Genomic DNA, 20,680 nt, shown 5'->3' on the forward strand with positions numbered 1-20,680 from the left:
TTCTGATTTTTAAATTTTGGCTCAACTCTTTGTTTGGATGATCTTCAATACAATTTAAACTTTGAAACATCAGCTGTAATTTGTGGTAGAAACTACCTATAAAATGGAGTAGAGAAATCTTTGTTTTCCCCAGTTCAGCTATGCCATCAAAACTCCCAAGGTTGGACCACGAACTCCCAAGATTGGACTACAAACTCCCAAGACTGGACTACAAATGAAGTGCTCACGGCTTTGAGCTTTCAGACATTAGAACCACTGAAACTCATACAAAATAAGCGCCCCTTTTTTAAAATTAAATATAATTTGTTAATCTAGAGTATATTTTTATTGCTGCTAAAGAGTGAAAAAATAAACAAGAGGTGATTAGATCAACAGAGAAACCAAACTCAGGTAAATAATTTAAACTTGACCAAGCTTTCTCAAGGGCAGGTACCTTCAAATGGCGTTCAAGAGTTGACAGAAACTTGGCATTATCTTGAGCTTCCATGTGATGCTTTTTGAGGTCACTTAAGACTATCTGTAAATCTCCAGTAAACTCAGGCTCAGCTTCCTGCAGTATTTCCAAGACTTTTTGCACCTCTGGAAGCTTCATCTGTTCAGTAAGAGCCCTTAGAGCAGCATTATTTTCACGCCAGAGGTTAATCTCTGCAAGTGGACCATTACCCTACAAGTAATGTGGAATCAAATGCAAAAAGATGAATTACCATTATGCAAGAGTGAATATTTATAATCAGGATTATATTTGTTCCCTTCTTTTCAATAAACTTTTTGCTGAGATAAACTTGATATGATTCAACCATGCAAAAAGCCAGAGACAAGAAGATCCTGAAATAAAGTTATACACACTGAAGGGAACTGCTGATGGGGAGTACATTCCTGAGGTGATGGCTTTTGCACAGGTAACTTAATAAAATCCCTCAGCATGTTTAGTGGTATTAGTTATACACACATTTGCAAACGGAAAACCTGAAAATAAGAATTTTTGCTTTTGTTTGAGATCACTTTTTTGCAAAAAAAAAGAAAAAATATATCTGCCTATTAAAAAAAAATTACTCAGTGCAGCTTTTAGTGTTTCTTTGCTCTTTAGAAGAGAGCAGATAACAAAAGTCTCTTAGTTTTCCACAGCTGTCCTGTGTGGGTAGGATCTGCAGTGAATTACTTCATATTTTATTTATATTCTACTTCCCAGAGCCACACAGTTCCTCACTACTTTTGTTCTCCTTTTCAAGAATTAGTAAATGGTCATCCAACCATCAAACGTGAAGAGGAATTAAAAACTAACACAGTTCTCGTGGGGAAATGAAGCAAAGACTCCAGGAACAAAAGCATCTTGGTGCTACAGGCAACATTACCTCTGGAACCTTTTTCAGTTGTTCCTTCAGAACTCCAGATATTAATTTCTGCCAGGTCACTGCACAACGTTTCAGAGACTGAACCACTCCTGGAACTGTGGCAAGAACAGCCACTTCTCTCTCTAGATTTACAGTGGGCATCTCCAGCTTCAGATGTTCTATTGGAAGAAAGCACACACAGAATGAACTGGCTTGTTCTGGCAGCATTGGCAACATGGCACCACTGGATATGTGTACCCCCTCTCCTACTCTCACTCCAAACTCTTTCAAAGACTCATCACTGATTTCATCCATTTCTCCACGCTGCCTGCTATGCTTGAGGGCAGGAAAGGCACAGGTGGTATCAGCAAAGAGCAGCTTTAACCAAATCTGTTATTCTACATAAAGCCACTCTCAGGTGAGCCTCGTTCTACTGCCATGTGCTGGCAGAGGCAAACATTCACCTCACCTGGTATGATCAGCTGAGTTTCACTCCCCATTACACTTTCCACTGACTCCACTGACTTTCTAGGCTCAGCCTCAGATAATTTAATTTCTTCAGAATCTGTGTTTTCACTGTCTGAATCAAAAGAAGTTTTCTCAGTCTTCTGCTGACCATGGGAGTGAGCTGAAGACTGCTAGGATTGAAACAGGTGCCACAGATTAGATAGTTCATATTAAAAAAAAAAGCTTACAAGCAATTCACTTAACATTAGATATTGTTCTTAAATTTAATTTAAGTGTGTCTCCTTCCATTTCACATCCTTAGCATGATTCTCTCTGCCTCAGATTCTGCAGGGGAATAGCTCCAGCATGCCTTTATGAAAGTCTGTGAGCACAGAAATAGAGGTGTCTGGTGTCACACTCTTAAACGATTCTCAAATAGGGGGAAAAATGGGGAAATATCAAATAAGCATTCACAAATATTTCATTTTGGCATATGAAGGTCAATTATTCAATATTAATATTTATTATGCATAGTCCATGTAATACTAAATAGGCAAATCACTCCTAGAAACACTCAAGATTCCATATATAAAAGCTGTCACTCATTCACCTGTGAGATGGCATTCTTCAGCATCAAGAGAGTGTCATCAGTCAGCATCCCAGACTTTATCACTCGAGGAAGAATCTCATTAGCTTCAGTCAGGTCTTTAGGTACAGGAACTGTTTCTAAACATATACAAAAAATTAGTATAAATCTAATTAATTGATACAGAAATCATAAAGTCTTTTCATAATAAGTTAGAACTCCAATAAAACACTACTAGGTTTGGTGCAAGTCACCTTCAAAACTAATGCTGGTTTTAATAGTGCAAATGCATTTTCAGAAAGGGCAGAAAAATACTTCAGCATCATCACCTGGTTCTAAGTCTTTACAAGTCAGCCTAATAGTTAGAATATAGTTTTCTGTTCAAAAGAACAACAGCTTGATTTGAACCCTTACTCTACAGACAGAGGAGGAAAATCTTGCACAGAAATGCTGTTAAATGACAAAGGACCCCCAGCCCTGGCTCTGAGTGTTTTCCTACCCAGTTAAATAAGTTGGATGTGCACTATCCTGAGTCCCTGTCTCTTTCACATCTTCACAATGGGAAGTAAGTGCTGTTTAATGCAAAACTGAAAACGCTGAGGCTGCAGTTCTTCAGGGCACATACCTTTGGTGTCTCTCAGAAAATACACAGTAGAATTTGACACAAATTCTTCGGGAATTTCATTAAAAGCCACATAGAAACGCTCACTTGTGCCACCTGCAAGTGCACAAATGCAAAATGGGAGGAAAGCATGATAAAACACTGCAGAGGGATGATGCAAATCCCACAAATAGAGGGGACAACATTCTAGAAACGGGCGCTATAGAAAGGATTCAGGAGAACACAGCCCAAGGGATGGAAAGGCAGGAAAAGGGGTAAAAACAGGGGTCAGGACTCAGCAGATGGGACAAAGAGGGGTTTGAGGGAGGGGGAAAGAAGGAGCTGGGGCCAGGCAGTGCCCAGGGAGAGCTCAGCGGGCCGGGGCAGGGGGACCCTCTCCCTCTCCCAACCCCTCCTCACCGGCCGGGCCGGGCCGCTCGGCCCGCAGCAGCAGCAGCGCCGTGCCCGCCCCGCTCGCATCCTCGCCGCCCGCGGCGCCAAGGCCGAAGAAGCGCAGCACAACCCGGGCATCCTCGGCGCGGCTCAGCAGCTCCTCGAAAGGCGCCGGATCGCTCAGACCCAGCAGGGAGAGCGCTCGGTCCCGCAGCCACCGCACCCGCACGTCGTCCAGGCTCATGGCGGCAACCGGCCCGACGCCTCCCGGTGGCCACGGCAACGCTGCGGGGTGGAGCGGCGGCTGCTGCCCGCCTTCAGCCCGCTTCGGGTGGCTCCGTACCCGCCTCGAGCGGCCGTGCTCCCGTACAGAGCCCGCCCCGCGCTACCGCCCGTCGCGGGCCCTCCTTCTTCTCGATACCGGCCGCGCTGCTTCCCCTCGGCACCAGCCGCTCCTTCCCCTCAACACCGGCCGCCCCTCACGGCCGCTCGCTCCCCTCAGTGCCCGCCGCCCCTCACGAGCGCTGGATCGCCGCGTCACCCGCCGCCTCTCACGAGCGCTCGCTCCCGGCGACACCCGCCGCCTTTCACGAGCGCCCGTTACCCTGGGCATCGTCTGCCGCTCACGGCCGCTCGTTCCCCTCAGCACCGGCCGCCCCTCACGAGCGCCCGTTCCCCTGGGCACCGTCTGCCGCTCACGGCCGCTCGTTCCCCTGGGCACCGTCTGCCCTCACAGCCGCTCCTTCCCCTGGGCACCGGCCGCCCCTCACGAGCGCTCGTTCCCCTCAGCACGGGCCGTCCCTCACGGCCGCTCGTTCCCCTCACAAGCGCCGGTTCTCGCCGGCACCGGCCGCCCCCCAGGGCCGCTCGTTCCCCTCAGCGCCCGCTGCTACCCCCGGCACCGCCGCCCCTCACGGGAAAAGCGGCGCCTGAGGCAGGGAAAAGGGTACGGACAAACACAGGGCCCGCTCGGCACAGCGCAAACGAGGCTTTATTGGGAATTCGTATGAAACAAGTGCAAAATTTAATTTGTGCTGTTCGTATGGCACAGATGTTAAAATATCATGGCAATATCCCCATTTTCACACTGATACAAAAATAATATAAAACGACCCCTGTCCACCTATGCAGTATAATTCGGTTCTACACCATCAGAGAATGCTGTTTGTGTGTCCTTAGAGCCAAAACAGAAACAGGGATCGAGGCCAATTCTTTATTCCATGTGCAAAAGTTTTTCCTCACTGCAGTGGAAAAAAAGAGGAGTAATACTTGTAAATCCTGCCTTCTTCCTTAACATTAAATATAAATATAAATATCAGTGTGGCTTCTGAAAGCTTAAAGTAGTAACTCTAAGCAGAACCCAGAATGAAGAGATAACATTTCCAGTGCAATTTTAAATATGGCCAAAAAAGAGCACATTGCATTGGTGTGTATAAATCTACACTTCATAATCATCCTGGAATACAGATTGAAAACAGAACATTGCTTCTATTGCATTGTTGAATGGTTCCCAAAGTGCACAAGATGCAGCTGGGTTAAGTATGTGATTAGTAATGAATGTTTAATATAATGAAAAGTCTTTCAGATAACTTAAAAGTGATAAAGAGATTCAAAAAAATGCCTACATGGGTTTCAGGTCAAGCAGTAACTTTTTTTTTTTTTAAGAATAAAATTAATTTACAACATTAGTTTATCAAGAAAAATGTACATTTTATATCTATATATTTTACAAGATGCTCCAGATCTGCTATGTCTTTCTATGGGAGGTATGTTTTACAGAATTGTTTGGCTGCATTATAAGGCAATCAGTGAAAACCACTTTGTTCCACAAGAAACCATTCATAGGCAAGATCCAATCCCAGTTACTTGCAGACAATTCCAAACATTTCTGCTGACAGCAGCCAAATTATAACGCACCATCTTTATTAAAATGTAAAGAAATGTGCTTAAAAGAGAAAGGCGTAAACTTGTATCCTCCACCGGAGTAGAATTTGTTCTGAAATTCCACCCTGAAACGAGACAAAAAACCAGAATCTGTTCATGAATCCAAAATTAGTTATCAAGGGACAGAACTGTGCAACCCAAGCAGCTGAACAAAACCCACTCCAATCCTCTCACTTGTTTTCTGGGCAGCTATTTACCCTTCCCACCACAGTCCCAGGCTAACTTTATTATTTTTATTATTTAACTCCTGTTTCTCAGGAGAACCACAGGCACTAAACCAGGCTGTAAAGGCTCATGTCTTACTTCTGGCTTACTCATTTGTTTCTGAGTGAGTTGTAGCCAATTGTTGTGCAAGCGTGCAATACCATGAGGACAATCTGTCATGTGTGTAGCTCCACCTCCTGTCTTTGGTCACTATACGCCTTTGTTGAAGTTGTAAATTTCATCAGATTTCAAACTAAACATGCTCTGAATCCACTCCAAAGTGCAGAGCTTGTGATACCAAGACTAAGAAAGGATTAAAATACTTAAAGAGTTGGCAGCCCCACTCACTAATATAAATGTTCTGTTGAACCAAATAAACAGGCTGAAACCATACAGTGAGATAACCAGACTGATATTAAAAATACTTATCCAAGTTACCAATATTCTACATTATGAAAAGCTGCAATACTACCAATCAAGTGCACCTGTATTTTGGGAATGTGGTTGAAGTTAAAATGCACCATAAGCCAATACAATATTTGAATCCACTGAAAATATTCCAGAGGAACAATCAAATCCAACTAAAAAGCCATTTATTTAATATAACTAAATAAATGTAGTACTAAATAAAGCCTCAGTAGCAATGAGGCTGTTGAATTTTACGCTTTCCCTTTTTAATCAGGCACCTAAAATTTTGCCATAAAAATTCTCCTTACACAAGCCAGCATATGCTGAAGTGGTATACAGAAAAAGAGAAGGTACCAGTGAAGTCGTATAGCATGGAGAAAAGCAGAAAGCCCCTCCATGACCAGCAGAATAAAAACTGTCAGCACAGCAAAGAACGCCATCACAGGGATTAGCAGCAGGACGCCATACTTGGTATCCACACGCAGACCCACTCTCATCACCATCTGCCACAGAACTTCTGATAACTCTAAATAAAACAGAAAGTTGCCATCATTAAGGTTGGTAGTGAGTGCCTTCACCCACTGACCTGCTCATTTAACCAACAAAAGAGAACCTGCTGAACATGGGAGTATGAGCAGCCCCCGTCCCCAGAGAGCTGCCCCCATCCTCTCCAATAATTAAAGATACACCTCAGTGACCTACTGAGAGCAATATTTTACATAAAGTCACAGTTTTAGTTTGGAGGTTTCCATAGATCATGATTAGTTGAAATAGGGATTTTTTTTTTAATTATGAAAAAGTGCATTTCATACTAGTATCAATGGAACAGGCCAGCCTCCCTCTAACAGCATTAAAAATACAGATGTAGGAAAAAAAATCCAAAAAATACCAAAAACCCACCCCCACTTACGTGCATGAGCAAGACTTAATGCCCAGAGTCTCAGGTATGAGGCTGTGTTAGAGATGCAGCCCAGACAGTATTCAATGGTATGAATTGCTTGATTCATAAAAACATCTGAAAAGTTCAGCTAAAAGATAAAAATACATTTGTATCAATTTTAACAACATAGAGAACAAAACATGAGAGAACAAAAACATTCACCTGCAAATCCTTATTACATGGAGGAAGAATTCCATTGAAATTGATTGTATATCAAGTAAAGAAAGTGTGCCATGTAGAAGATCCTTATTACAGAGATAATATTAAAAAAAACATCAGATGCTATAGTTTTCCAGTATTACCTTGTTGACAGATAAAAAAAAATGCAATTTATGTTTTCCAGAAGGAATATGATCTAATTCTTGAAAACTTTAAGTACTATAACCAGTTCTAATTCCCATTCTATTAAAATTCTAAGTTTACAACATCAATTTTTTTCATCTTTAAAAGCAGGGGTAATTATCAGTAATGCTACTGACAGAAAGATAACCACACTAATACTGTAAGACCTAAATATACATACTTGTAACTAATAAAGAGTTTCAAAACTGATATTACTGAAAATTTCAACACTTACTTTGTCTGAATGTTGTATTTCAACACTTTGTATAACACATTTTGAGTAAATAACTCTTTTATTTTCTATACACAAGAAACAAGAGTCTACTACCCCACTGAGACAAGAACTACACATATTCTGCACATTAGGAGGCTGAAGCAATTCTTTGTATTTTAATTCACATGGAATCAGTGGAATCTGCCCAGACCTTTAAAGATTTGCCCAAACTAAACAGCAGCAGTGGGTGGGGACTGGGAATGCTGCCCCAGTCCTCATTAGCAATAATCCTCAAAACAAGATGTAATTTGCAGACACAGAAAGACTTTTGTCCAGTTTAAAAGCCAAGATTAATTAACAGAAAGCTGGGCAGTCACCACCTGGCCTCAAGTTTAAGAATCCATAAAAACAGACAAAATCCAGGATTTTTATCTCACTCTTCAATATAGGAAAACCTGTACTCCTAGATGCAGACTCTTAACAGCAAATAAAACATTCTTCCTGTTCTCTACTACAGACATGTTGTAGTTTACTGTAACAGTCTGAAAATACCAGAAAATAATGATAAAATAGCAACAAATAACTATAAGTAAACTGCATTTGGGCACCAAGGTCTTTGTAAAGGCTCAGCTGAGTTTCCTCAAAACTGCTCAGCTCATAGTGTACAGGTTATCTACTGACTGCCCACTTCTAATTTGCTTTTAGGAACACAGAAAGCAGAGATGAAATGAATCATTACCTCCTCTGCATCCCCCTCTCTGTGCCCACTGTCTGAGTGAGTGACACCTTCTTCAAGGTCATGACAGGACAGGAGACAAAGCTCTTCTTCACTTTCCTTTCGGATAAGCTTGTAGCCACTCTGCAAAATGAGAATGGATTGTCTCTTCAAGCAGGCTGCCACTGTCATTTTTTCAATTTACTTAAAGTAGTTGCAGGCAAAGGCAAACAGATTTAGAGGAATGAAGTACTATTATGTGTTTCAGTCCAAAACTTTCCAAACTGAGCAGAAACTGGTAAGACATGGAGTAATGGGTTCAAACTGAATATAGATATACAGAAGAAATTCTTTCCTATGAGGGTGGTGAGGCCCTGGCCCAGTTTTCCCAGAGAAGCTGTGGCTGCCCCATCCCTGAAGGCCAGGCTGGAGGGGCTTGGAGCAGCCTCGGACAGTGGGAGGTGTCCCAGCCCACCACAGAGGGTGCAAGGAGATGAGCTTTAAGCTCCCTTCCAACCCATTCTATGAAATACCCATAAGGACACACCCTGTGCACCAAACCAGCAGCTGAGTTCTGCAGCACTGAGGAAATGGGTGAGTGGCTTTCAGTACTTACCCTGTACATTCTTATGCCTCGGCCTCCGCTGTGCAGCCAGTATAAATAAAGTGGTTTACCAAGCAGCATTACAGGAACACAAAGGAAAGCAACACTAAGTAAAAACTTCTGCAGAGGAATCTGTTGGTGGGAGGGAGGAAAAATAGATTAGATCACAAAATCCAAAGTAGGAAAAGCCATCCCCTTTAAAGCATTATCTGCATAGGGAACACAGAATTTCCAAAAGCTTGGAAGAGCATTACTCACCTGGCCACTGAAGAAGCTCTTTGCTTCACCACTAGGAAACAGGAACATGTTAATAAATTGTATCAGAATACTGGGGGCAGCTGTGGAGTTCTCTGCAGAGTATGCCAACCATTTAAAGAAGATCATGAACACCAGGTAGCCAAATATGCACAACATGAATAAAAGTTCAGGAATAAAAACCAAATAAATATTATAGGTCTTCTTGAAATGCCTGAAAGATAGAAAAGGGGAAAAAATAAAAGTAAGTTTTACCAACACAGCCCAAATATGATTTCAGTAAGACAAAGCACTTTTAAACAGCAAGACTGAGATTACAATCCAGAGCTGATTTCTTTTTATTCAGTGAAATTTTATCATGTATTTCAGTGGAAATAAAAACTGTAAGAGGCACATATTTTTATTTACCAATAAGTGAAATAAAGTCTTGTATTAATTTGTTTTGGGATTTTTCAGTATAATATTGAACCATCATCTTACATATGTGAAGGAAGACCTCTCCATTATTGTCTTTTTATAAGAACACTTCTCTCAATTACTCTTATTCTGTTCTCAAACACTAATTCCAGTTTCTCTTACAAGACAAACTGTAATCATCCCAGACCTGACAAAAAATACAATGTTGCTATAATTTTAACTTCTTGTACTTACAAGTGGTTAAACAGCCCCAATATTACTCCAAATGTCATGTGAGTCACTCCGAAGATCACAGACATTTTCATTTTGAATGAGTTTAGAAAAGTGAGACGGTTGCTTGCCAAATTCCATATCTAAAGAAGAAAACACCAAACCAGCACTGATGAACACCATAACAGGAGGAATAAACCAGTACCCATTTTCTACTGGGGACCAGACTTCTACCTCAAATGGAGGCGACAACTGAAATTTGAGTTTTGTAAAAATAGTTCAGTCTTTGACTTGTCAGAAGAAAATGTGTTGTTGAACAGAGAATACCATCAGAAATGTTTTCTTTTCTTAGTCAGATTTATCTTACTTATACAGGTACCAAAATCTAATGGCCAAGGACTGATCATCACACGTGGGTAATTAAAAAGAATGAAACTCACTGGATCAATTCCAAAGGGATAAGCTCCATTGTAGACACCAGAAACATTTGGATCCAGTGCTAAATATCGATTATCTTCCAGATCCTTATCACTGCAGTGAAAGAAAAACCCTCAGATTTGACACTTTAAACATAATGACAATATACTTTCAGTTCTGCAGGACACTGCTCCTGCTTTCCTTTACCTAACTCACCCACTGCCACACTTTAAAAGAGTGGAAGGGTTTCTAAGCACAAAACTCCTGACTAATACAAACAATAGCAGAAAAAATCCACCTAGAACCTCACATTCTGGGCTTAATTCACATTCACTATCTTTCAGAACAAAGTTATGGATTTTATTCCACATTCCCCTAGAACTCAAAGTTTCATTGTAAAAGTTCAGTTTGCTTTTGCATGAAATTCACTGTCAAACACCCAAAGAATAATTGCTACCTTTTTTCTGTTTTGCATTAGGGGAAGTTTCTTCTTTATTTTTGTACAGTTTTTCATTATCACAGCACACAAAACCCATTCAAATTTTAGCCAATGGTCTTGACTCTTTGAAGCCACATCCTGTTTTGGAAGGCAGCAGGAGATTTAAATACCAAAGGGTCATGACACCTCAAATCAGTGAGGTTATCCCACTCTGAGAAAAAGCAGATTGGGCAATTCACATAGACTATTTTTTTTTCTTTTTTTTTTTCAAGAAAAGCTGTGCAGAGACTAGTGATTGCCAGGTTATTAATTTACTTCATTAATAGATAATTTCTTTTAGTACAGGCAAATGTCACTCAGCTATTCATTCCAGAAGCATGACCTAGGACAAATAAGTCCAAAACTAGACCTGCATTTTCTATTCCACTGAAAATCTTTATATAGACAAACACATCTAGAAAATAAAAACTAAAACATCAATGGCAAGATAAACCATAACAGGATAGTTAAAACATGTGAACAAAAGGGTTAAACTGCTGCAGGAAATAATCTCTGCTCACTTCACATCTCAAACATGCTGCTCACCTCCAAACTTTTTCATACATTGCTGAAACATTCCATCCAGATCCAAATATATTTATTGACTTTGAAAAGCAGTCATTATAGATCAATCCAGTGTATATAGAAAAGAGTCCCATTAACAAGATCACATATCGGCCTTCAAATAACATTTTCATTATCTGTCAGTATTGGGGAAAAAAGAAAAAAATAGAGAATATAATCTGTTATGTGAGCACAGGTTAGCTAGACATGTCTAAGAGAAACACATTTTTGGACACAAAGACTTCTAAAACCTAGAATTTATTTGTGAACAGTCATTAAAGGAATATGAGCTCCCATGACACACTGAAACTTTTATCACCAGCAACCTTAGATTAAGGAAGGGTCTTTTTAAGCCATTTCCTTCCTGAGACTACTTTACAAGAAATTACACATTAGCTGGCATTCTTAATTGAACATAATTCTAATGAGAGATGCAGGTGATCCTACATTCCAACCCATATGGTTAAAAAATTTAAGGGAAGTTTAATAAATTTCAAACTGCAACTCTTTTTATAAACGATAAAAGGTGGAATTTGAAAAATCATTTTTCCTCGCATTGCCACTGTAATGACATTCTGTAAAACACATCACTGAGTAGTCCTGGTAGAAGTAAAGACAAGATTAAAAGCATCAATTTTTTCTAAGTCTTTCATTACAACTTGATTATTTCTGCTCTTCCAAGTGAATAGCTTAAAATATTACATTAATCTCATGGAATATGGGATCTTTTAACACAGAAAATCCTAAAAGAATGGAAAAAAGCCTATTTAAGTACCCATGCAAAAAAGCAGTACTTTTCAGAAACAGTGACTATTCAAATGATCTGGCTGGATGGGAAGTAAATAATTTGTAATTCCTTTTACCTCATCTTGTGCTCTTTTTAACCGAGGGTGGTTTTCATACAGTATTGTCAGGAGTGCAAATATGAACATGAGCAGCCCGTGCCCGAAGTCTCCAAACATAACCGCGAACAGGAAGGGGAAAGTGATGATGGTGTAGAGAGCTGCAAGGGCAACAGGGCAGATTTCAGCACACAGGGGATGGATGTCCTGTCTGCACATCCCCAGCTAATCCCATACCTCAATCTCTCCACGTTTTTAAGTCTGAAAGCCATTTCATCCCCAGCTCACAGACCTTTCCCCCACACTGTAAACTGAACTCAGTTTAAAGCTTGTTTATTGTGTAGCAATGACAACTTCACAGCTGAGCAGTAGCTGACAATTCTGAGGATAGTAACACGAGCCCAGGAAATAAACCCCAACCAAACAGTGGGTATTCCTCTGTGACTATTTCAGGTCTGTATTATAAGGTATTTTCTCCTGTGCAGATTGACCCAATCAACATAGCTACAAGTACATATTAAAGTGGGCTATACAAGAAGCTGAATTTTTCAAGTGATGAGCTCCACACTTCAGTAACATCAATTACCATTACCAGTTTCCTTTGTTTTTTCCCCTAAATATCTTCCTTACCCAAAGTAAAACATTTAGAAGAAAAATTATACAGCTATTGCCACTATCTTTCATAAAATAACTCAGCCAAACCAAATCCCATCTTGCTGTCTGTGCTTTTAATGAGCTACTGAAATTTTAAAACAGCTACTAAGAAGCAGTATGACTGTCACCATTTGGCCTTCAGCAGGGTATGAAGGCAAGCAGCAGTGACAGCACAGCTGAGAGCTCAGCTTTCAGAAGGACCAACCTGGATTAACTTCCCCGTAACTTCCAACTCCATAAGCATCAACGATATTCTGGAACCCTGAGGTGAATTTATTGGTACGTATCAAAGTCGGAGGAGGTTGTGTTGTTGGGATGGTATTCATGAATGAGGAAATTGTAGCTCCACTCTTCCTCTAATTACAGACAGAAGATATATTTGTGTAAGATCAATGTTAATATAATCAAAGTGAAAACGTCTGCTCTATCAGCAGTTTCATTGAGCCAAAAATACCATTAAATTATGCCCCAAGTTTAACATTTATCCCCTTTGTACTCCCTCTAAAAACAGATTTTGCACAGTGTTCTAATTCTTACTTCATATCAAGTATCAGATGAGACCTATCAGTCACAATATTGTAAAAAAAAGATTTGTTATTACAATTTTCTCTCATATAACAAAAACCAATGCAAGGGAACTGGCACCTTCTACATGATTGCAAATAACACTGTGGGCCCAGCTGGCCTCAGGGCCAACAGAGAAGTTATTCAAGAAAAAAAAAAAAAACACTACACACAACACTAAATAAAGGCTCTGCTTATAAAAAAATTGTTTTATACAGAGACCCAGATCTGTCTGTGCCTACTTTTAGTCTATTGTTAATAATTATTTTCTTTCCTTACATGCATAGTTAGTTCAAGATAAAAGCTTCAACATCAGTGAGCATTCAGGTGACTTACTGAGCCTTCCTCCAATGCATGGCGCAAGTTCTGCAGATCAGCCACTGGACACCAAACCTCAGCAATTAAACATTTATTTGTGACATCAAAACTGCACAGGTTGAGGACGTGGTAAATGGCTTTCATCTTCTTCACTTGGATAACCCAAGTATAGATGGATTCTGATGCTTTATACAAGACCTGGCGCAAGTATTCCTCAGTTTTATTCAGCACCTTTGTTTGAGAAAAAACCAAAGATCTCACTGAGAATGTGACAGTGGCTGTGCTGATCACAGAACAGCACCTTGTACATGTCCAGAGCTGGGCCATGCTTTTAGGAGAGCAAACAAACCTCTGCAGAAAACAGAGGGCAATGCCAAGTGCTGTGAGGTTTAACAGATATGTGCAACACGAGACCAGGGACACAACTTACTGTCCCATCAGCTCCAAAGCTGCATGTATGTTAGAAATTATATTTAACTCTGTGATTCATTAAATGATTTCCTACAGTGCAAGAGGAAATCTGTTCTTTACTCACAGTTTCAAGATCCTGGATACGAACGTTGAGTCCTTCGACCACGGCCTGGCGCTCCTCGGTGGTGTCGGGGTAGGGGTACACGTGACAGCGATAGCTGCAGGAACACAGGGCTGTGCTCATGACCAAACCCACCAAAACACACCACCCAACCCTGCCACAGCCAGATCTGCAACACACCACTCCACAACCATGGAACAGATTCAACTCAGAGGCAGCATTTTGCCTGTACTTGGTAAAAACTGCAAGTGAAATGACTCATGTATTTATTTGTACACTGCGTAATTCTAGAGCTGGGTGCAATAAGGGGAGGAACAAATTTAACACAAAAAGCTTGTATAAAAATCAACACTTTTTAAAAAGGGGTGCAGGGGAAAAACCAACTAGAAAATACCCCAGTTATAAAGGAATGCACACATATTAGATTTACTTCTTACCAGTCACAAATCTTCTTAACTTTTTGACCAATTTGTTCACCCCAATAGGACACTAAAAAAACAGCCCACTTAGTGGTTTCACCCTAAAAAACCATAAAAAGTAAAGCTGATGAATTATGTTTTAACCAGCAATTCCTCTGTGACATAATAATAGAGCTAAATAACAAAGCTGAACAACTAGAAAAAGCTGTGTTAATGGAATTAATCTTCCATCAGTTACTGAAGATCAAATAATAAAATTCAACAGTGACAGTATCTCTTTCTTTGCTTTTAATATTAGAGAAAACCAGAAAAAGTTTCCAGGGAAAATCAATGAGACATTATATTTTACTATCTCAGAATTCTTAGTAAGAAAAGAGTCTTTTAAAAAGGTAACAAATTAGAATTCAAGCAATAAAAAAAAGGCGACAGATTAGGCTGCCGTAATTGATTTACAAAAATGAACTTGGTAAGTTCACAGAAAAAACTTCACAGAAAAGTAGCCATACTTGATTCTTTTTTAACTACTGAATGAACAGGTGGAATGGCTATTAAAGGCAATGCACTGTACAGACCTAGTTAATAAATATCCAAGCAGCCATTTCTGCCACGTATTGTGACCAAGGTGGCCAATCATAAAGTCACCACTATCCCACAGTGAAGTCCTGCACTCCTCAAGCTGAACCACGACAAATTAATTCCCACTTCTACAACCTTAACAAATTCCAATACTTCTAGATAGTTTTTCCTCCAAGGACACTAGGAAATCATTTCCATTTACTGCAGACAGATCAGAGCAGCAATTCTTCCAAATAAAATTAATTGATCGTTACAATGTTTACTCACTGTATCTGGATCTTCCAGAGCCTTATCCAACTCTGCATAGGTAAGAAAGGGATAGCCTTTACAAACTCTCCACAGCATTTTTTCAAATGCTTCAATCTTTGCTATGTGAACTAACCCAGATATGAATCTAGGAAAAGGAAAAATTTGAAATATAAGATAGAATGTACAAGGAAAAAAAATTGGAAATTCAGAGTACATCACCACAATAATTTAGTATCTGCCATGGCTAGGGAAGGAAGCATCACGCTGAACAGGAAGTGACTGGTATAGAAAATACCAGCTGGTATATAAAATTTTTATTTGTGAAATAAACAGACTACAGACTTGAGTACACAACCAGAATTACTTTTAACTGGTTATTTCTGTGATAGTGAGATTATTTATTTTTTTCTTGGAAGATATCCTCTCATAACAACACCACAGACAGCAGTATCCATTCATCATTTCAAAGGCAACACAATTAATGTTACATTTACACTGCCAGGTGATTAAAACACTGTGTGCTTATCATAGAAAAAGAGTTTAAACAATAGAAGGAAGTATTGATTTAGAGATTTTCCTTTACACACGTCCTTGGTTTGATGGAAGCTTTGTGGCAGCTTTTTTGGATGCTGTCCTGTTTATCTCTTCAAATAATCTGAGTTTGTTTAAAGGTACATTGGGACCAGGCTCCTGTCCTGTCTAAAACTGTTTGGCACACCTGAAATCACTCCAGGCCATGTTTTAAGAGAACAACTCATTCTTTAGAGCCCCTGATCAAGCACTTCTGAACCAGCACATGCCATACCCACCCCAGCGAGGCGCTCAGTCTGTGCGTGCGGTTGAAATCCACCAATGGCTCATTCTCCACAGAGGGAAATTCTTCAAAATTCCCATGTAAATGGGATTCATACTGGCAAATAAAAAGATAGAACATTCATTGCTTCCAGGGAAAAAAAAAACTCTCATTCCATTATTATTCTAAGAAAGAAAAGGTAATTAGGTAAATGGTTTAATTAAAAATATAAAACTCATTTCCATGTTCAATTCAGGCAACAGAGATCTCCTTCATTTCAAGTGCACTGCTCTTAACAGTTATAGTCAGAGCTGCAAAATTACAGTGTTAATTTCTTAGCACAATTTATGCATCAAAATTATATAATTACACCTCCATTTTCAAGCAATTCAACAGGGAAAATCACAACAATGCCACACAACAACAATCCCTGTCAAACACCCCAAGCAATACCTCAGGTGTTCTCCTGACAAAATTCTGTGTGATCTGTAACATGTACTTGTATTCTGTCAGTTCAAGCAGGTTTTTCCTCAGTTTTTCTTTGTTTTTAGTTACTTCCCTCAATTCTGTCTCCAGCTTCTGCAGCTGTTCCTAAGATACAAAGTAAAGGCAAGACACAGAATGAGTTACAGGATTTTGGAAAACAGAGTAGGATTCATTTTCAACACATAATAATTCGACACAGTGATAGGAGTTTCCCATTTCTTAATTAACTAAAGCTTCAGAGGTTTTATCCCTCAGTCTGCCACAGATTGCTCTGCATTGAGTACACTTGATCCTGCACTGACACCTGTTCAGAGTGCTGCTCTGCCCCTCATTTCTGTCCAAATAATGCAGACTTGGAATTAGAACTGCAGGCAGCACAGGGTGGACAATATGCATTTATTCTTTTAAAATAATTACAACAAAACAGACTGTTATTCAAAATTAGATTCAAAATTAGTGTTTTACAAGCTTCTACATCAAACACAAGTCATTAAGCTTGAAATTAAGTCCCAAGACTTCGGCATCTGTTTAGTGGAGTTACCTGGATTTCTAAAATGTGTTTCAGCAAGGGGGCAGGAGGAGCAACATCTCCTTCAGGAAGTGGAATATCTGCTTTTTTAATTTCTTGTACTAAATACCCTGGAGTGAGAAGAAAAACAGCATCAGAAAGGAAACTGCATTGCCTACACTTCCAAGAGTGCTGCAGAGTTGACCTTCAGCTGCTCTTGATGGTGCTAATCACACTGCAGCATCAAAGCCCTGGCTGTTTTATTCATTCATTTTAGCAACAATTCACACAGAAGTCTTCAAAAATGAAGAACTTGAAGAGTGGTGGGGATAAAACACACAAACCATTCCTGCCTTGGCAGTCTGCAGAAGCAAGCAAACTTCAGAGGCTTCTCTTTCCCAACAAGTATTTTCTAAGCAGCTTTTAGCATTTCACAGAACCTCTTTGTTGCTGCATGCTGCCACTTTCTGCTAATGGTGCAACTGTGTCACTTTCTGCCAGAAACAGCCGTGCTGCTCGCTGACCCATGTTTGGAGTGAAATGTGCTCAAACAAAGCAGCTTAAGCAACCTTGACAACAAATGCAACTCACACTGGGCAGGGGGACTGCCAAAGGAGCTGCTGGCATGACCAGCACGTGCCTCTGATGAGAGATTCCAATCAGAGAAATCCTTCAATTGGAACTTCTCCTCAGGATACACTGAAGACATCTGCAGCTTGGCTGTAATGCTCTGCCTACCCTTCTCTATTCATTAACTACCATGAGAACACAATTATTATTGACTTGAGATATTTTTAAGGGTGCCTGGAAAATCAACAGCATTGAGTTACACAAAATGAAGGAATAGGGAATATCTTACAGTCAAGGAAATATCCACAGTAAAGCTTCACTTTTCCTAGCAGAGTTTTAAGTAGTAAACACTGAAACAGCCTCATCTATTTATCAGCCACACATTAGCAACTGTTTTTCATCTCTGAGCATAAAAACCCCCAAATCTATTTTTAGTGTAAGTAAATTTCACAGCTTACAAAACATGGGAGGGTTAAAAAAACCTGTAGCTGAAACCTTCACAGTAGTGCCACCCTGGTAATGCCACAGATGAGAAACAGCAGACATGAAAATAAAGCTCACCAAGTATTCTTTCCATTTCTTCACATTTCTTCACTTCATTCACATATTTTCTCTGAAACACACTCACATTTGGGTTAAGCTGAAGGAGAAGGACAAAATACTTATTAGGGGTTTGAAATAGTAACCTCCCCTAGAAAACCACAGCTGTTCCTGCAACTTCCTGGAGACAATTTTCACGAGTTCTGTGCTTGTCAACTGAGAAGGCACAAAAACCTAAAAAGATTACAAAGTCTTCAGATAGCAAAGCTGTTTTTACTAAAGCAGAATTATCCATGCCATTGGCTAGTTTTAATCAAACAACAAAATAACAAGGTCTACTGGAGAAACCATTCCTAATCTTATTTTGACAGTTTTAAAATATTGCTTAATGACTTCAAATTAACAAACCATTTGACAAATTTTCTGTGATGTATTTCCACAGTCTATTTGAAATATTAAATTTTATGTACATCCCCATAATATGACCATGCAATATCTCTGACTACTTATCCAGCTTATTAAATCAGAACCACTAATGCATTACTTCTATAATAAATGGTGTACCAGGTAACTAGAATGACATCAAAGTGTTAAACATACACTCATGTAATCATTCTTAGAAATCTGCCTTCTCCTCCCTGCCATATTTACCAACTAGCTGTTTATTTAAGTCTTCCCAGCTTTCCCTGCAACGATTTTACAAGCCACATTTCTAATGTATATCTGAAAAACATTCCAAAGTCTCACTCAGCAAGCAAAGATCATATAATTATGATAATACAACGCAGAGACGTGGCTAATTATTGCCCAACCCAACTTTATGTGAGGTGGGAGATTCCTCCACGATGAAGGGCCCCTGCAGGAACAGGAACCTGTTATCAATAAAGCTACAGAGCAGCTGTCCCTGGGTCTGTCACTGGGGTGGATGGAGCCATCAGCTGCGCACAAACACTAAGGCTGTGGGCACTGAGGCTGCAGGTGGGTCAGGGGCTCTCCCATGGGATCTCGCTGCAAATGACCCCAATTTAAGGTGCTGCTGTGAGAAAGGAGCGATACATCCACCCCAAAGCACGGCTCCCGAGCGTGCCGGGGAGGCCGGGGCTCCACACTGACTTCCCATCATTCATCCCCCCCACCCGGGCGCGTCCCGCTGTCACCCCTGAGGGTGCGCCTGCCTTGGCAGGGGGCCGGACTGGATGATCTCCACAGATCCCTTCCAACCCTAACAATTCTGTGATCCTGCTTGCAGGGGAATGCCACACAGGGACGGGCCATACACCTGCCTGTCGGAGTCGCGGAAAGACGGCAATAAAAGCAGTTTCCACCGCCCCATCGGGGCCAAGCCCGCACCTTCCCGACGGCAGCCCCGGGCCCGGCTCGGCCCTCAGGCCGGCCCCCCTCAGGGTCCGCGCTGCCCCACAGGGCCCCGGCGGTACTCACGTCTCGGAACTCGGCCAGGCCGCGCTCGCCCACCTCGCTGAGGCACTCGTAGGCCGAGCCGCTCTGCAGGAAGAGCTGCGCCAGGCACACGGGCTCGCCGCGGAACAGCGCGCCCATGGCGGCGGCCGGCCCGGGGCTCCCGGCGCGGGGCTCAGCGCGGCGGGCGGGCGGAGCGCGACCCGGGGGCGGCCATGGCGGGGCGGAGCGGGCCCGGCTGCCGCTTCCGGGGCGGGGAACGGCCGCAGAACGCGGCCCCAACCGGCGGCGGCACGGGGCGGGCTCGGGCACCGCCGGCGGAGCTACCGGGAACGGCAAGGGGCGCCTGGCCGCCGCTGAGACGCTGCTGTGTGAGAGGACAAATGCAGGACTGAGAGAACGTCATGGAATCACAGAAAATGCTGAGCCGGAAGGGGCGAGAAGCATCATCGAGCTCGAGTCCTGCAGAGCAGCATTTCCCCAGAGCCGCACCCTGTGGGCTTGGAATGGATTTAATTAATATCACCAGTCCCAGCCCTTCCTGCCGTGGGCAGGGCACCTCGCACCAAAGCAGGCTGCCCCACTTTGAACGCTGCCAGGCTTGGGGCATCCACAGCCTCGCTGGGTAACTTGTTCCAGTGTCTCACCACCCCCACAGTAAAAATGTCTTCCCAATATCTAACCTCAATTTCCCTTCTTTCAATTTGTACCCAATACTCCTTGTCCTGTTCTATAGTTCTTGATGAAGAATTTCTCTCTGGAGCCCTGTAGGCCCCTTCAGATACTGGAAGGTTGCCATGAGGTCTCCACACAACCTTTTCTCCAGGCTGAACATCCCCAGCTGTAGCCTATCCTTATAGCAGAACTGCTCCAGTCCTCAACTTTGTGGCCCATCCAAACCACAAGAAAATCCCAAATGTTATGTTTCATCAGCTAAGGACAATGAGTAGATGTTTTCTGTGCCCTGCACACAGACACAGCAGGTTGCCAGTGCAAAGCATTGACTAGAAAAGTGAATTTCAGATCAAAACATGAAAACAGCTGAAGGGCTACAACTTCTCAGAAGTGTGAGAAGTCTGCCCACTGCTCCAAAACTAGGTGGGCACAGGGGGTTTACTGTCAAGAGTTTTAGGAGAAGAGAAC

At 41.6% G+C, this 20,680-nt stretch overlaps 2 protein-coding genes across 8 annotated transcripts in view; both read right to left on the reverse strand.

Moving 5' to 3' along the window:
- DNAH10 (dynein axonemal heavy chain 10) overlaps positions 1-3,649 on the reverse strand; it is a 50,574-nt gene extending 46,925 nt beyond the window's left edge. For 3 of the 6 annotated variants that reach the window (XM_077187874.1, XM_077187875.1, XM_077187871.1), the window contains exons 1-6: positions 3,386-3,649; positions 2,990-3,082; positions 2,389-2,504; positions 1,801-1,969; positions 1,353-1,510; positions 434-664 (exon numbers count right to left, since the gene is read on the reverse strand). In XM_077187874.1, coding sequence (XP_077043989.1) covers positions 434-664; positions 1,353-1,510; positions 1,801-1,969; positions 2,389-2,504; positions 2,990-3,082; positions 3,386-3,602 — 984 coding nt within the window. In that variant the 5' untranslated portion in view covers positions 3,603-3,649. Of the gene's footprint in view, positions 1-433; positions 665-1,352; positions 1,511-1,800; positions 1,970-2,388; positions 2,505-2,989; positions 3,083-3,385 lie in introns of those variants that run through there. The other 3 variants (XM_077187876.1, XM_077187872.1, XM_077187877.1) reach the window with 2 other exon arrangements.
- Positions 3,650-4,325: 676 nt separating this feature from the next.
- On the reverse strand, positions 4,326-20,622 carry ATP6V0A2 (ATPase H+ transporting V0 subunit a2). 2 transcript variants are annotated; one of them, XM_077187878.1, is made up of 20 exons: positions 19,562-20,622; positions 18,143-18,221; positions 17,045-17,142; positions 16,471-16,608; positions 16,034-16,134; positions 15,243-15,369; positions 14,418-14,500; positions 13,984-14,077; positions 13,467-13,679; positions 12,772-12,922; positions 11,934-12,073; positions 11,053-11,207; positions 10,052-10,142; positions 9,636-9,754; positions 8,988-9,198; positions 8,742-8,861; positions 8,150-8,269; positions 6,825-6,942; positions 6,223-6,440; positions 4,326-5,367 (listed from the first exon to the last, which is right to left on the reverse strand). In XM_077187878.1, exons 1-20 carry the CDS (start codon positions 19,676-19,678, stop codon positions 5,305-5,307), a joined length of 2,556 nt encoding a protein of 851 aa, XP_077043993.1. In that variant the 5' UTR covers positions 19,679-20,622; the 3' UTR covers positions 4,326-5,304. The 2 variants fall into 2 exon arrangements, with proteins under 2 accessions (XP_077043993.1, XP_054501553.1); XM_054645578.2 differs by having other exon boundaries at positions 6,269-6,440; positions 19,562-20,619.
- Positions 20,623-20,680: the final 58 nt, after the last annotated feature.

This window comes from Agelaius phoeniceus, chromosome 18, assembly GCF_051311805.1.
Source record: "Agelaius phoeniceus isolate bAgePho1 chromosome 18, bAgePho1.hap1, whole genome shotgun sequence".
NCBI lineage: Eukaryota > Metazoa > Chordata > Aves > Passeriformes > Icteridae > Agelaius > Agelaius phoeniceus.

Excerpts from the sequence above, each read along its gene's own strand:
- ATP6V0A2 (XM_077187878.1), bottom strand. The coding sequence starts at position 19,678 with ATGGGCGCGCTGTTCCGCGGCGAGCCCGTGTGCCTGGCGCAGCTCTTC. Across the intron at positions 14,078-14,417 it reads GTTAAGAAGATTTGTGACTG|CTATCGCTGTCACGTGTACC; the intron begins GTAAGAAGTAAA and ends GTGTTCCTGCAG. Across the intron at positions 8,862-8,987 it reads AGAGCTTCTTCAGTGGCCAG|ATTCCTCTGCAGAAGTTTTT; the intron begins GTGAGTAATGCT and ends TCCCACCAACAG.